We start from the raw sequence: 16,883 nt of genomic DNA, 5'->3' as shown, positions 1-16,883 counted from the left end.
GGAAACCAGTTAGCTAAAGAATTAGAAATATGGAGAAGAGACCATCCTGGAGGAGTTATGCTGCAATATGTGGATGATATCCTATCTTATTAGCAGCAGAAACCTGGGAGGAGTGTATACAAATGACTGTTGAACTTCTTAGGACAAGAAGGATGTAAAGTGTCCAAGAAGGCGGCACAGATTGCAAAACCAATGGTCACTTACCTGGGATTTGAGATTTTACAGGGCCAGCAGAGATTGGGAACAGATCGGAAAGAGGCTATTTGTCAGATCCCAGAACCGAAAACAGCAAGAGATCTGAGGGCCTTCCTGGGAATGGCTGGATGGTGTCATCTGTGGATATCCAACTATGGACTGCTGGTAAGACCTCTTTACGACGTCTTGAAGGAGGCACAGAGAGAATATCTGCCTTGGAACCCTGAATGCGGGCAGTCCTTTCAGAGCCTAAAAAAGGCTTTGATGATGGCGCCTGCCCTAGGGCTGCCGGACTTATCTAAGCCCTTCGAACTATTTGTATATGAAAGGCAACATCTCGCTTTGGGAGTATTGGCCCAGAAGATTGGGGACTGGAAGAGACCAGTCGGGTACTTCTCTAAGCAACTGGACCCTGTAAGTAAGGGATGTCCGGGATGTTTGCGAGCTGTAGCGGCCACCGTCCTATTAATACAGGAAGCCAGGAAATTAACCATGGGGCAAAAGATAATTGTATATGCACCCCATATGGTTACCACAGTTCTAGAACAAAAGGGGGGACATTGGTTATCCCCCAGCAGAATGCTTAAATATCAGGTGATGCTATTAGAACAAGATGATGTAGAGCTCAAAGTCACCTCTGCTGTCAATCCCGCTATGTTTTTAACCATGAATGAGGAAAGTGAGGAATCTTTGAGCCACGACTGTCTGCAAACAATTGAACAAGTCTATTCCAGTCGCTCAGATCTGCATGATGAACCTTTGACTAACCCTGATCTGGAGCTATTTACAGACGGTAGCAGTTTTGTACAGGATGGGAAACGAAGGGCTGGATATGCTGTTGTTACAACTACAGAAGTTGTGGAGGCCAAGGCGTTACCCATCGACACATCGGCACAGAAAGCGGAACTGATTGCACTATGTCAGGCCTTGAGAATAGCTAAAGGTAAACAGGTAAAAGATATGGACAGACTCCAAATATGCCTTTGGTGTTGTACACGCTCACAGAGCCATTTGGAAAGAAAGAGGATTGCTGTCAGCACAAGGATCTTCTATTAGACACAAAGAAGAAATTTTACAACTTCTCCAAGCTGTCCAGGAACCAGAAGAGATTGCTATAATGCACTGTCGGGCACACCAGTTTGGGCAATCCAATGTTAATATAGGAAATCGTTTGGCAGATTGCACTGCCAAGGAAGTTGCACAACAAGGTATTCTAGCACTAATCCCAGCTAGAAGGATACAGCTACCAGGGACTAAGCCTTTTTACAGTGAAGTAGACCGTAAATTGGCATTGCATTTAAAAGCAACAGAAAATTCAGAAAGATGGCTGATAACCCTCAATGAGCAAGTTATTGTGCCCCCTCAATTAATGACACAAATAGCTGAGGCCAGACATAAACAAACGCATTGGGGAGTGGAGTCTTTGATTAACAGCCTCCAATCACAAGTACTTAGTGTTCGAATGACTAAGATTATAAAATCAGTTACACAGAAGTGTCCAGTCTGTTTAAAAAAAAAAAACAACCCTCTTAACCAAAGGAGGCCACCCCCAGGGGTTACTAGGTGAGGGAACTCCCCCGGAGATTACTGGCAAATTGATTTTTCTGAGTTACCCAGGCAAAATGGCTATTGATATCTTTTGGTTTTGGTGGATACCTTTTCAGGATGGCCTGAGGCTTTTCCCTGTCGCACCAACAAAGCACGGGAGGTTGTTAAATGCTTATTAAAGGAAATAATACCTAAGTTTGGTGTACCAATTGGAATGTCCTCAGATAGAGGACCGCATTTTGTGGCTGAGGTTTTGCAACAATTAAGTCAAACCTTGAATATTACATGGGATTTACATACTCCATGGAGACCGCAATCTAGTGGAAAAGTTGAAAGAATGAATCAAACTCTGGAGAGACAAATAAGTAAAATCTGTCAGGAAACAACATTAAAATGGCCCCAAGCCCTTTCTTTAGCACTTCTCCACATTAGGGTACAACCTCGGACTAATAAAAAGGAAAAATGCTTGCAGGTCTAAAGAGATACGTCACCTTATCTGAACCTCTGACCCTTGATACCCCCATGCATCCATACCAGCCTGGCAACCACGTCTACATAAAGACTTGGAACTCTGAACCGCTAAAGGAAAAGTGGAAAGGCCCCTTCCAGATTCTTTTGACAACCTACACAGCAATCAAGGTTGAAGGAATTGAACCATGGATCCACTATACCTGAGTTAAGAAAGCCCCCCTGGATCAGTGGCAAGTAACTACGGAAGGACCTCTAAAAATCAAATTGGATCAGGTTTGAAAAAGTATGTCAAATATGTAAGATGTCTTGCTCTGTTAGGACAGGTATGGTCCTGTTCTGGGTATTACTGGCAGTTTCTTTGCTCTCCAGTCAAGGGAACCAACAGGAGCTATGGTCTCAAGCCCATAAACAACATACTGGTATAATGGGGAATGTAGGCAAAGCTACCTTACTGACAGTGGTAATACATGGAACTGAGGTGTTTTTAGAAAATGAATGGGGCTTGGAGGATGGCCATTGTGGGAAAATTCCCATAATTAAGGGGAAGGTAGGGAAAGAAATGAAAATAGGATGCAGAATGATAAATGGATCTACACATCAGAGGGCAAATAAGGCCACATCTTGTATAGGAGAAGGTCAAATTACGACCCAATGTATTTCTAGTACCTTAGATTGTTGGCACAATTTTACTTTGGTACAATCTGTGCACGTAATCTGTTTAGGCATCCTTGATCAATTGTTGGCATTAACATTAAATTTAAGATAAACGTTATCGAACCTAGCATGACACGATCCCCTAGTCTAAGCCTGGGCCTGTGCCAACTGGACCCTCTGGACTGACTCCACTTACTTTTAGCATTGGTCCGTATGTCATTAAAAATGTGGGACAACAACAAATCTTATTAAATCCATTTTATTCCCTTAAAAGGGTAGAGTTGTCCATACAAATCAATATTGCCGAACTAAAACCCTCATGTTCCCCATTCTTGAACACAGCCCATACGGGATGGCTGGCCTGGTTACATGGGCGGACTCCCACCTCTCGTAGAACACAAAGAGATCTAACTGGCACTTTGGGAACAGGAATGGGAATATTGAACAGTATAGATGCTGAAATCCTCGCCAATAAGTTAGCTGCTGCCACTAAGGACGTGCAAGGATTACAACATCCTCTTCGATCCTCTCTTTCAGCTTTAGGGGCAAATCAGTGGCTGTTATCAGATATATTGCCTCAATGGAAACAAATTAATGAGAATGACCATGAGATAATCCTGGAGGCCCTCGGCACTGCCCAAGGCAATATCTCGTTAGCTCTTAGCTGTATTCAAGCCCAACTATGGGTCCAGTCGGTGGCCTCGGCAATCATTAGAGAAGGGGAAGAAGGGGTCTTACCTAGTGAAGTCCGTAAGGTCATTTGGGATAACGCAAATGAATTTGAAAAAGAATTCCAGTCTTGGTGGCAGTTAGTGAATTTCACCTACAATCCCACCAACCATAGTGCCACAGCATTTGTACTGACTATACGAAATGCCTCAGTACATACTATATACCCAGTAATTGCACTTGGACTAAACAAGAATGGAACTATACTTTATCCTATTGAACATAAAGTGTGGGCCCAGAAAAAAGGGGATACTTGGCAAACAGTTGATGTGGATGCTTGCATAGTGCATGAACAGCAAGGGTTCATTTGTGAGAGTAACATAGTTCAAGCCCAAGATATTTGTCTGGACACAGAACAAAATATTTGTCATTTTGAAATACGTCCAAATGAAACCCTGCAAACTCTGGTTGTATATATAGGGACGGGGTGTGTGTGTATAAGGACTATGTGTGACGTGATTTTTGCTGATAACATGACTATAGAAGTCAGTAATCAATCTAATATTTGTGTTTGTAATTTTACTAATATTCAGGGATGTGATTTTAACTATTCAGCTCCTGTTACAACACATCAAGTACTGCAGTCTCACTATACCCTCTTTCAAGAAATAACACATACCCCTATAGGAATGAATTTAACACTTGTGAGAGAACTTTTACATCATCAAGACCTACAGGAAATTTTGCAGAAAGCTCGTGAAAACGGACAGAAAACATTGATAACCATCCACCACGATATTGAGAAAATCCATCAGGTGTTGGAAAGAGTGAAGGAAGATGGGGAGCATAAGTGGTGGGACACTCTGTTTGGATGGTCACCTAACGCTACTGGACTATTGAACAAAATGTTGCATCCGGTTATTGTATTGCTTTTGCTTGTCTTATTAGGCTTTGTTTTAACTACAGCTTTGTATATTAAACTTTGGATAATGATGAAGCACATGATACAGCTCACAACATTTGCTAGAAGTACTGCTAATATATCTACTGATTTATATATGGCTTTGATAGAAAAGGGTGAAGGTGAAACTTATAAGAATCTGAAAGGATCTGAAAAGTTTCAAAAGGGGGGAATTGTAGCCAAAAAGATAGGCCTGTAACGAAGGCCTGCTTATATTATACATAATAAGAAAATGTAGCCAAGAAGAAAGGCCTGTAATGAAGGCCTACTTGTATTATATGTGATAAGAAACTATTCATTATTACTTTAGGTAGAAGGCTAACGATTCTTAGAATGAGCACCTGCTACACATCATGATAAAAAGGAGGAGCTACAAGACACTTCAAGGTCCTTATGTACATACTTTGCAGAAAGGGAGGACATTAATTGCCTCCAGCAACATCCTTATCTTTCTGAGGCGTATAGCAAACAATTACCAACACTGAAATACTGAGAAACTAGGGGAAAGGTAATTTGGGCCAGGGTCCCCACGACCACCGACCCATAAGCCCCCTACCCAAATTATACCACCTACTCAAAAGATAGAGGCGGAGAACAGAACTGAGCATGCATTCTAGTTTGCATACTAAGTGAAGAAATATGAACCAATTATTGAAACGGGGAGTGTACCACTTTGTAATCTTTGTAACATTTGTGTATAAATATGACAAGAGAACCAGCATTAGGTGTGCCTGATTAGAGGAACTATCCTCCTGACACCCAGCGCTGCAATAAAAGGAAATGCCTGCTTCTTAATGCTAAATTAGTGTTAAGGAGTTTTCTTTCATTCCCGAATTTCGGTGACATCAGGAGCCCCTGGCTCATCTCTGTAAGACTTCAAGTGTGCTGCAGTGTATCCAGCACGTCTCGGAGCAACAGGCTGAGGGCTCTCACTAGCACCCCATCCCTCTAACCTTGGCATGTCATCTCACAGTTTGTTTCAGGCAAGCCTGATATTATCCCCTTATGCTTATAATCATGTTAGTAAAAGTTTTTTCATTATATTAGGCTTCTTGGACTTGAGTGTATGGAGAGAACTATGAATTGGAATACAATGTAAAAGCATGGAATAGTAAATAAAGGTCTGGGTTTAGGATTTGGTTTGAGGGTTTTGGTGACTACAAAGCTGAATAAAAAATGCATAATGTTTGATAAGTTGCTTAGGCTTTTTTATGATTATATAATCAAGTTAAAATTTGAGTGGCAGTTTCTGATTGTTCAGTCTGGGGTAGGTTTTTCAGAGTACTCAGTAATAGAGACTTATGAAATCAGAGGTCAATTAAAAAGTATGAATATTTATGTCTGCATTTCTGTCTACCTAAGATCGGTGACACTGTAATATTTAAGTAAACTTTGTCAGCTTTTTTGAGAGGCTCAGTTATTCAGTATTATGAAAATTTGTAGAGAAACTTACTTCATTTGGTTATAAATAAGCAGTATCCATTCTCATCTCTACTTTCACTCAACAGTATGCCTGAGAGCTGTTTTCTATGTCAACATACAATTTTTGAGAGAAAAAACTCTTAACCTACTTTACAATGTTCAATTTTTAACCTGATAGTACAGTTCTCATTAACTGCTTGAAAGTCCTTTAGCTGTCTATTCCCTGATTCTTTCCCAGAGGCATGATTTAATTTTAAAAGCTATAGTGTATTCAGCTCTAATTATTGGAAGGCTTGTTCTAGACACATAGTAAGGTATGTTAATGACTAAAAAAGTGTATCAGCTGGAGTCAATGCCAGTACTACCTCAAGGACACTGTCATTTAGCTTCCATAAAATCTCTGGTAATATCTTTTAATCTGAAAATAAACCCCCCAATAAACCCAAACCCATTCTTATTTATGTCAGTGAAATTCCCACAATTGGAGTTGCAGCATGTAGCTAAGAGTAGAATTTTGTTCTTATTTTATTAACTTCTGTGCTGTTTGTGTGGATGTCTTATCTAATGAAGCATGTTATTTAACAAATAATTTGATACACTATTGGAATTTAGCGTGCTGCTGACAATACATTTTCTATCATCTCTAAAAATGTCATTTATTAAAAAATTCTTATTAAGATATTTTGCTTTCAGGTGAAAAAACACAGATTGCTTTATGCTCACAGTCAAAGCTGGTTTAATATGGAAAATGATAGTCAAGTCTGTTACTGTCAGGAATAAGTCTTTTTTTTTTTTTAAAATGATGGAATTTAAAATAGCCAATATACAAAAAAATTGCTTTGACAGCATGGATTTTTTTTTAAGTATTACTGTTCTTTTTTATCCAGTACTTAGTCTACAATCTACTGAAGCTTATGCTTGTGCTGAACTTTCAGCATGTGAAGAACCCCACAGAAATAAAATGTGCCCTCACAATATCAAATCTTCCAATTCTATACGTAGCATATTCTGGTTGCCTCCAGATTTTTCTCTCCTGTCAGCAGAGTAAAGTATGGAAGTATTGATGTTTCCTTGGCTGGTTGTTATGGTTTAACCTGGCCTGTAGCTAAAACAACCACACAGCTGTTTGCTCACTCTCCCCCCCACAGTGGAATGGGGGAGAGAATCAAAAAGGGGAAAAAAAAAAAAGTAAAACTGGTGGGTTGAGATAAAGACAGTTTAATAGGACAGAAAAGGAAGATAACAATAATAACAACAATAACGATAACAATGATGATGATGATGATGATAAAAGAATATACCAAACAAGTGATGCACAGTACAATTTCTCACCACCCGAAACCAGTGCTCAGCTAGTTCCTGAGCTGTTCTGCCTCCTGACCAACCCCCTAGTTATATACAGAGCATGATGTCATATGGTATGGAATATCCCTTTGGTCAGTTTGGGTCAGCTGTCCTGGCTGTGTCCCCTCCCAGCTTCTTGGGTGCCCCCCGCCTTCTCGTTGGCAGGCCAGTATGAGAAGCTGAAAAGTCCCCGACTGCTTGGCAAGAACTAAAACCATCAGTGTGTTACAACATTATTCTCATCCTAAATCCAAAACATAGCACTATATCAGCTGCTAGGAAGAAAATTAACTCTATCCCTGCCGAAACCAGGACACTGGTTCTGTTGTATCTTACAATAACTTACCAGATCCTCAAAGCACCACCTCTCTTTGGCATGACTGCAGCAATATGCAGTGTTGTTCTGATATGATCTGAACTTTAAGGAAATCTGTAGATTGCAGTAAATTTAGGGTAATATATCATAGGATCCTAATGAAAATGATTATTCTAACTTGCTCTAGGTCAAAGCTATGGACAATATACAGAACCTTTATAAGATATACAGTAAGATCTATCCAACTCTACCCAGGAGATGGAATAAGAGTATGGGTGGAAAACCATGGGGATGCAATGAAGCTTTCACATGACTACTGAGAGGTTCATTCCAGGAGGACTTATGATTTCTGTCTGGTAGAGAAATTACTATGAAACCAGTAGTAGGCAATACTACACCCTAAAACATCCTATTACTGCCTGACAGTACATACTTGAAAACTTCTGGGTTCCCCAAACACATCCTGACTTACAGGTTCCTTGGGATGGCTGCATATGTGCTTGTTTGCACTTGATTTCTCAGGGAAGATAACACAGCCAAGCTTGTCTGTCACTGTGGTTCACCTTGTCTTCACTGCCAGACAAGCTCAGTAGTAAAGCAGATTTCCTTGCTCCAACTAGGGATTAGTCTGTCAGACAAAATCTTGGAAACAAAACATAAGTATTAAAATAAATAAAGCATATACCTCAAGCTTCAGTTAATAATTGGGTACCTTTCTTGTTACCCACCTTACCAAGTATACTGCAGAGATTTCCTGTTTTTCAGAGCTGTGTCCCCATTGTTTATGGAAACTGTTATCTAGGTGAATCCCTAAATACTGAATCCTGCTTTTGATGTCTTTTATTTATAGCATTTCTTATGGTCTAATCTTCAGATAGTGAAATCCTGCTATAGACAACTTGCAATTCTCATTTGAAAGTTAGCAAGAGCATGGTGATGTAGTCTCTGACAGATCAGTTGTGTAGTTGGTTTTGGTTTGTTTTTTTTTTTTGAAAACAACTTCTCTTTTCCCTCATTCTGTTTTTCCTTCCCTCTCCTACATCCCTTCCTGAAGATACAATGAATTCCTTTATATAAATGGAAATGATGCATTGATTTCTTTTTAAAATTTGTTAGCTCTGCTATGCAGTTTTTCATTCTTACTGAGTCTGTTTGTTAGCTAGGAAAAACTGAGCTGTTAGTTCAAACTAGCAGGGAGAAGTTAGACTAGGTATTCTTCATAGTGTCTTGGAGTTTGTAAATAAATACCTTGTAATAATTAAAAAAAAAGTAATTGTATGCACATTTTCTATTTCTCATGACTTAGGCAGGTTGGCAGCATTCTGTTGAGAATGCACCTGATGCAATTGAACATGCTGTCACTATAGACCTAGTAACAAGACACTTTGCCCAAATTGTCCCCTTAGCCAATTTATTGCCAGCTTGGGAATTCTAGTGTTGCATACATCCAAGATATAAGAAACACACTTCTATAATGCAAAGGGAGTGTGGTATCAAGAGTACGTGTTGCCAGATGGTAGGCAATCTAACAGAGCATTTAAAAAAGGTCAAAATCAAAAATGTCTTAAATCCGATGGCTTATTAAGCAATACACGTTGCATCTATGGGATAAGTGAGAGAGAAGTAACCTAATTAAGGTGCTCACATGACCAAACCTGACTTTTAATTGCACAGAGTGTGCAAATCTATAGGATGTTAGAAGAAGATCTGAGATGGAAGTCAGGAGCTTACCTATCTTTGGATTTCAGAACGAGTTAGGGACCTAGATACTTGTAAGCATCTGGACTTTGTGGATGAACATCTTTCAGAATTCTAGCCATAAGGAGCCGTAAATGGTAAAATTTATTTTTAAAATATGTCACCCATGGGTGCTGTGCATTTTCTGAATTAGTATATCAAAATAATTTGAATATGCTTCATGTTCCATTTCTGTCATATATTTCAATTGTGCAGTTTACAGATCAATATCTTTTCTAAAATTATGATGAGAAGTTCTATTAATCATTTTTCACCCTCAATTTCCTGCTGTTCCCCACCAATTAATTATTAACACCTATTTGGCTGTTCTAATTATTACACATCTTTAGCTTAAAGATGTTCGAATAGTTCATAACTCACTGCCCTCCAAAAATTATACATAAATATTTGGCTAAATTAAATTTTGTCTTTCTGACAACTTTTCATTTGCTGAAAGACAGAAACCTATTTATTATATTTAGACAACTTTATTTTCAGTAAATATGGATGGAAGATAAAGATGGACATCTGGTGTTTTATTCACCATGGTAAAGGGAAACTCTCTTTGTTTTGCTGTATCAAAGCAACAATCATCTGTCTGTATGGGAGTAAATAGCTTCCTTGGTACTTTGCTGTTGTTTATGGTTCAGATCATGGGTCCCTGACCAAAGTTTCTTTGAGTGCTTATTTCAGAGTCACTTATCATTGGCTATGATTACAGGCAACTTTGCTCGCAGGCAAACACTTTCCCTTGTCACCCTTAACCTGTACTGTGTGGCTGATCTCAAGAGCCTACATGGGGGCTGTGCCATTGTTAAGGAATATCGACTACTTTGAATCCTCAAAGACTAGAGGAAGAGAATTTTTGTGCCAAGAGACTTCAAAGAAGTCAATTACGAAAAACAAACACTCTATCAAAATATAAAGTAGAGAAGTAGATTATTAAATAATTCCCTTTTATATTTTTTCTGATAAATATTTATAGGTGAAGCATATAACAAAGCCTGTAGTTAAGTTTGAATAATTTTTCAGATCTTAATATCTTTATCAATCTTATTTTTCAGGTTGAAAACTGACATGTTTTTCTGCAGCTTATAAGTGACTTTTTTAATTAAAAAAATAAAGGCAACTGTGGAGGAAAAATCCTTTAATATATATATTTGGTATAACAACTTTACTTTAGATGGTTCTGTCTCAATGAAGATAGAATAGAAACTTAAATTTTAAATTAATTTATATATTGGTGTCATGGTTTTACCCCAGCTGACAGCTGAACACCACGCAGCCACTCACTCACTCCCCCCCTATCGGGATGGGGGAGAGAATCAGAAGAGTAAAAGTGAGAAAACTCGTGGGTTGAGATAAAGACAGTTTAATAGGTAAAGCAAAAGCCACATGCACAAGCAAAGCAAGGAATTCATTCACCACTTCCCATGGGCAGGCAGGTGTTCAGCCATCTCCAGGAAAGCAGGGCTCCATCATGTGTAACGGTTACTTGGGAAGACAAATGTCATCACTCCGAACACTGCCTCCACCCCCCCCCCTTCACCCAAGCCCCTTATAAACTGAGCATGATGTCATATGGTATGGAATATCCCTTTGGTCAGTTGGGGTCACCTGTCCTGTCTACGTCTTCTCCCAACTTCTTGTGCACCCCCAGCCATCCCGCTGGCAGGGCGGTGCGAGAAGCAGAAAAGGCTTTGACTCTGTGTAAGCACTGCTCAACAACAACAGGTCCATAGAACAAAAACATCTCTATATTATCAATGCTGTCTCCAGCACAAATCCAAAACATATCCCCACACTAGCTACTATGAAGAAAATTAACCCTCTCAGCTGAAACTAGGACAATTGGTAACAAATATCTTCCAGTGGCTCAAGAACCATTTCATATGGCTAAGGTAAAACAAAATAGTTTACAAATATATTTCAAGCCTATAATCTGCCATAATTCCATAAATACTTTCAACACATAGGTTTGTAAATTTAATACATACTGTTTTTAGAAATGGATCTTGACCATTTATTTCAGTGTTGCATATACCTGTGACAAACTGTAATGGAACCAGATTTTTTTAATTGCAACCAGCAGTTCTGCTGCTGGCAAAGGTGTACTTGAAAGAGAAAAGGGCTCATTGCATGTAAAGGTAATCTCTCTGGACTGCTTGATATTGCAGGTTATCTCCTAATTTGCAGATCAAAAACCATCTAATAAGTAAGTATATATAGGTTGTTTTGTTGTTGGTTTGTGGTGGGTTGACCTTGGCTGGATGCCAGATGCCCACCAAAGCCTCTCTATCACTCCCCCACCTTAACTAGACAGGGGAGAAAAAAATATAACAAAAGACTCGTGGGTCTAGATAAGGACAGGGAGAGATCACTCACCAATTACTGTCACAGGCAAAACAGACTCGACTTGAGGAAGTTATTTTGATTTATTACCAATCAAATCAAAGTAATGAGAAATAAAACCAAATATTAAAACACCTCCCCCCACCCCTTCCTTCTTCCTGGGCTTAACTTTACTCCCAGTTTTGTTTACCTCCTCCCCCCCAGTGGCACAGGAGGATGGGGGTTGCAGCCAGTTCATCACACGTTGTCTCTGCTGCCCCTTCTTCCTCAGGGGGAGGACTCCTCACACTCTGCCCCTGCTCCAGCGTGGGGTCCCTCTCACGGGAGACAGTCCTCCACGAACTTCTCCAACGTGAGTCCTTCCCATGGGCTACAGTCCTTCACAAACTGCTCCAGCGTGGGTCTCTTCCACAAGGTGCAGGCCTTCAGGAATAGACTGCTCCAGCATGGGTCCCCTACGGGGTCACAAGTCCTGCCAGCAAACCTGCTCTGGTGTGGGCTCCTCTCTCCATGAGATCACAGATCCTGCCAGGAGCTTGCTCCAGCATGGGCTTCCCACGGGGTCACAGCCTCCTTCAGGTGTCTCCACCTGCTCCGACATGGGGTCCTCCAGGGGCTGCAGAGCGGATATCTGCTCCACCATGGACCTCCAGGGGCTGCTGCAGGGGGACAGCCTGCTTCACCATTGTCTTTGCCACAGGCTGCAGGGGAATCTCTGCTCCAGTGCCTGGAGCACCTCCTCCCCCTCTTTCTGCACTGACCTTGGTGTCTGCAGAGTTGTTCCTCTCACATCTTCTCACTCCCCTCTCTAGCTGCAAAATGCTGCTTATTTTTTTGGTTTTTTTTTTTAATTCCTCCTTAAATATGTTATCACAGAGGTGCTACCACTGTCGCTGATTGGCTCAGCCTTGGCCAGAGGCGGGTCCGTCTTGGAGCCGGCTGGCATTGGCTCTCTGGGACACAGGGGAAGCTTCTAGCAGCTTCTCACAGAAGCCATCCCTGTAGCCCCTCCACTACCAAAACCTTACCGCGCAAACCCAATACATGGGGTTTTTTTGGAAGGCATTTGATTGTTTGCTTTTTTAAAGAATAAATAAAGCCATTTCATTGAAAAAAACTTCTTTGTTTCCTTATATTGAATTAAATTGCAGAAGGGCCATTCAGCAATTGCATTCCATTACACTGACCAATGTTCATAAATTTCAGAGACAGATTTTACATCCCCAGAAACTCGGTTTGTATTCCAAACCTCTACCCTTCACTGAACTGCTTGCAACGGCAGTATGTGAGGTTTTGCTCTGGCCTGCTGTCACAGAGTTTGCTGATGTGTTAGAGGGTAACTAGCATGAAAAGATGATGAGGAGCAGAGGTAAAAACTAACAAGATCATGGTTACATAGGCAAATAACTAGAACATCTTTGAACATCATGTATTCTCTTTCTTGTTTGTGAATAGGGGAATCTAATTAGCGTATAACAATTTAAAAAAAAAAAAACAAAAGAGAATATAACTTGGCAATACTTGAGTCAGGCCCCACAAACTCAGGCTTCGCCTGTCTCATGCTCCAGTACAAAAGAAAACAATTAATAAAATAGTTGGAATGCAGAAGCAGGATAAGAGAAGCCGTAAATTAGGGAATAGTCCTTGGGTATGAACTAGAAAAAGACACAAAGTTTGAGGCATCCTGATAAAGGGAGGCCCAACATGCCAACAAGCCTGGGACCATCTGGGCAGGATGGATAACAAGGTTGCTGAGCTTGCAAAACGGAGATAATGAAGAAGAGGTCACCCAACTCTGTACACTGAAGAAGAGGAGAAAGAGGAAGATTTGAGGAGGACGACCCCTGACGACCACCTGAGAAAGAAACTGCGCGGGCGTATCAGGACATTAGCATATATTCATGAGTTCCCGGAATAATAATGAATATGTATTAAATGTATCAGAAACCTAATGAATATGTAAACTCTTTTGTAATATAAATCACGAACAATTTGTTTCTCGTGGAGACGCACGTTCGTGGAAATATCCCGGTGCGACTCCCAGCGCTGCAATAAAGGATACCTGCTTCATAGTCACATTGGCTATTGAGTGAATTTCTTTGATTCAGATTGGCGACCCAGATGGGACCCTCTCTGCCCGGCTGCAGGACCCATTGAGATTGGGACTCTCTTGGGTACCCCCGGGGATTTCTCCGGAGAGACTCCTCTCCTCAATCGGATCACTGCGGGGACAGACAAGGACCATCTATTGAAAGGTATTCTTTAAAATATTTTGCTTTTATTTTTATTTGTTTAAGTAACTGTCTGGAGGTATTGGTTGTTTAGGAGCTTAACAGTTACAGTTTCAAGAATTTTCTTTTTTTTCTTTCTCAAGTATAACTTGAGGTGTTTGAATTTGTGTGAGTGTGTGAGACGTACAATCACGTACGAAGCGAGTGTGGAGTCCGGATCCGCGGTTCTGTTATCCCGCGAGGGAAACAGCCGGAGAAGGACGAAGCGAATGATTAATGATACCCTTGTGGGTAATTATTTAGATTAATAGTAGCATTGACATGTAAGTTTGGATGTCCTTTATTGCTGTGTTAAAAGACTAACTAAAAATCTGAATGATGCAGCCCCTGAAGTAGAATTGTTGATAAATGTGGGAATCAGAATATTGCTTTTGACACCCCAAAAATATTGTGAATCAATAATCATTTTTGAATGTTTATGGTATAAACAGAAATTGTGAATTCAATCTGGGACAGACATAGAGTGTGCTAAGTGTAAAGTGTGAACCCCTTGAGAAAAAGGAGTGTGCTACCGAAATAGTAAAGATTGTTTGTGGTTGGCGAGATAGTAAAATGGGAAGTAATCAGAGCGGAGAAGTTTTAAAAAACAGCCCAAGAATAAGAATTTGGAATATAATACAATGTTACAATTGATGTTGTTTTGTAGAAGGAAGTTAGAAAAGAACAACAAGAAAATGAAAGAGCGGAGACAGGCAGGGAGAGACAGGGAAAGAGAGGGTAACCTGAGAGCTGCACTGCAGGGAGCGTCAGCAAACTAACTTCAGGGGAGGACGGCAATACTATGGGGGAAGAGGTGGGGCCCCTCCAGCACAAAATACCAGTAATACCTTAGGAGATCATCAGTGTGCATATTGTAAAGAACTGGGACATTGAAAATGGGATTATCAGAAATTTAAGGACCGTTTTAGGGGTCCTGTTCCTATCAGTCCAGAGGTTCTGGAGGAGGCACGATAAGCAGCTCCCTTTCAACCTCAGTTCCCCTGAACTAGGTCCTGAAGGGGACCGGGGGAAACCTCCCCAGCAGAACCCCTGGCTACAGTAGAGCTGGGAAAAAGGAAAATAGATTTTCTTGCAAATACCGGGGCAACTTATTCTGTTAAATACTTCTCAAAGAAAATTGAGCGATGATACAGTAAACATTGTGAGTGCCACAGGGAAAGCGGAACAGCGTGCCTTTTCCATCCTTTAAATTTTAAGCTCGGAAAACAATGGATAACTCACCAATTTTTATATATGCCTGAATGTCCTATACCACTCTTGGGACGGCACCTATTGAGTAAATTGGAAATGCAGATCACCTTTAAAGATGGGAAAGTTCAATTATTAATCCCTGAATCTAAAGCCATTGAGGCAAGAGTTTTTATGTTGCAGGAGCAACCTAAGACTAACAAAGGAATTCCCGAGGAGGTGAAGAATACAGTGACATTTTTGACACGGGCTAATGAGGTCCCGGGTAGATCCAGAAGAGCGAAACCCATAAGAATTATCCTTAAACCTGGAACAAATCCGGTAAGACAAAATAATACCCATTAAAAATAGAGGCCAAAAAGGAATTTAAAAGGTTAATATTCAACTTTATAGAATACGGGTTGCTCATATAATGTGAATCAGAGTATAATACCCCAATTTTACCGGTGAAGAAACCGGATGGGAAGAATTATCGGCTAGTACAGGACCAAATTTGGTTTACCGTACTGGACCTGAAGGATGCATTTTTCTGTCTGCCCTTGGCAGCAGAGAGTCAGAAGCTGTCAGAAAATCCTGAAACAGGCAGGAAAACACAATTAACTTGGACGGTGTTACCTCTAGGACTTAAGAATAGCCCTACTATCTTTGGGAACCAGTTGGTCCGAGAACTCGAAACATGGACTCCTCCATCTCAGACAGGGACTTTATTATAATATGTGGATGATTTACTAGTGGCTACAACTACTAAGGAGGACTGCGCCCAATGGACAGTGAGCTTGTTAAATTTTCGAGGATTGAGTGGATACAAAGTTTCCCAGCAAAAGGCCCAAGTGATTCAGCAACAAGTCACTTACCTCAGATTTGAGATCTCAGGAGGACAAAGAGAAGGTCGAAAAGAAGCTATTTGCCGCACGCCATTGCCGGGAACAGCAAAAGAATTTAGGACCTTTTTAGGTATGACAGGATGGTGCAAATTATGGATATATATAATTATGGACTCTTAATAAAACCATTGTATCAATTACTAAAAGATAATCAGTTAAAGTTGACCTGGATGGGAGAAGCAAAAAGAGCCTTTGAACAACTGAAAACAGAACTGATGAGAGCACCGGCTTTAGGTCTTCCTGTGGTGTCTAAACCCTTCTGGCTATTTTCTCATGAGAGGCAAGGAATAGCCTTAGGGGTGCTAGCTCAGCAACTAGGCCCTTATAAAAGAGCAGTAGCTTACTTTTCTAAGCAATTGGATGAAATAAGCAAAGGGTGGCCTGGATGTCTACGAGCAGTAGCTGCAGTTATCCTGAATGTACAGGAAGCACGCAAATTTACAATGGGCCAGAAAATTACAGTAATGGTGTCTCATACGGTTTCAGCCGTGTTAGAACAAAAAGGAGGACACTGGCTTTCCCCCTCTAGATTTCTGAAATACCAAGCGATACTAGTGGAACAAGATGATATAACTATAGTCACCACTAACACTGTGAACCCAGCTTCTTTTCTTAGTGGGGAAATCTCGGAGCCGGTGGTCCATGACTGTTTAAAAACGATAGAAGCGGTATATTCCAGCCGTCCCGATCTAAAAGAGGAGCCGCTCCACGATGCCGAGGACTCCTGGTATACAGACGGAAGCAGCTTTGTGAAACACAGAGAATGCCAAGCGGGATATGCTGTGACCACTACCCAAAAGGTAATAGAAGCAAAATCATTACCTCCAGGGACATCAGCACAAAAGGCTGAA

General features: G+C 40.7%; 2 protein-coding genes and 1 long non-coding RNA gene across 3 annotated transcripts in view; all 3 read left to right on the top strand.

The window, feature by feature from the left end:
- The window catches only part of LOC142599235 (uncharacterized), a 911,312-nt gene that overhangs the window by 570,265 nt on the left and 324,164 nt on the right, over positions 1–16,883 (top strand). The window lies entirely within an intron of this gene.
- Positions 1–16,883, top strand: part of LOC142599159 (potassium/sodium hyperpolarization-activated cyclic nucleotide-gated channel 1-like) — a 308,414-nt gene that overhangs the window by 10,854 nt on the left and 280,677 nt on the right. The gene's annotated exons all lie outside the window — the stretch shown is intronic.
- On the top strand, positions 850–4,847 carry LOC142599313 (uncharacterized). The gene is made up of 2 exons (XM_075739184.1): positions 850–1,146; positions 3,015–4,847. Exons 1-2 carry the CDS (start codon positions 850–852, stop codon positions 4,695–4,697), a joined length of 1,980 nt encoding a protein of 659 aa, XP_075595299.1. The 3' UTR covers positions 4,698–4,847.

This window comes from Balearica regulorum, chromosome W, assembly GCF_011004875.1.
Source record: "Balearica regulorum gibbericeps isolate bBalReg1 chromosome W, bBalReg1.pri, whole genome shotgun sequence".
Classification (NCBI taxonomy): Eukaryota; Metazoa; Chordata; class Aves; order Gruiformes; family Gruidae; genus Balearica; species Balearica regulorum.
This window is presented reverse-complemented; position numbering and strand designations above follow the sequence as displayed.

Excerpts from the sequence above, each read along its gene's own strand:
- LOC142599313 (XM_075739184.1), top strand. The coding sequence starts at position 850 with ATGTTTTTAACCATGAATGAGGAAAGTGAGGAATCTTTGAGCCACGAC. Across the intron at positions 1,147-3,014 it reads GAATAGCTAAAGGTAAACAG|TCTAAGCCTGGGCCTGTGCC; the intron begins GTAAAAGATATG and ends ACGATCCCCTAG.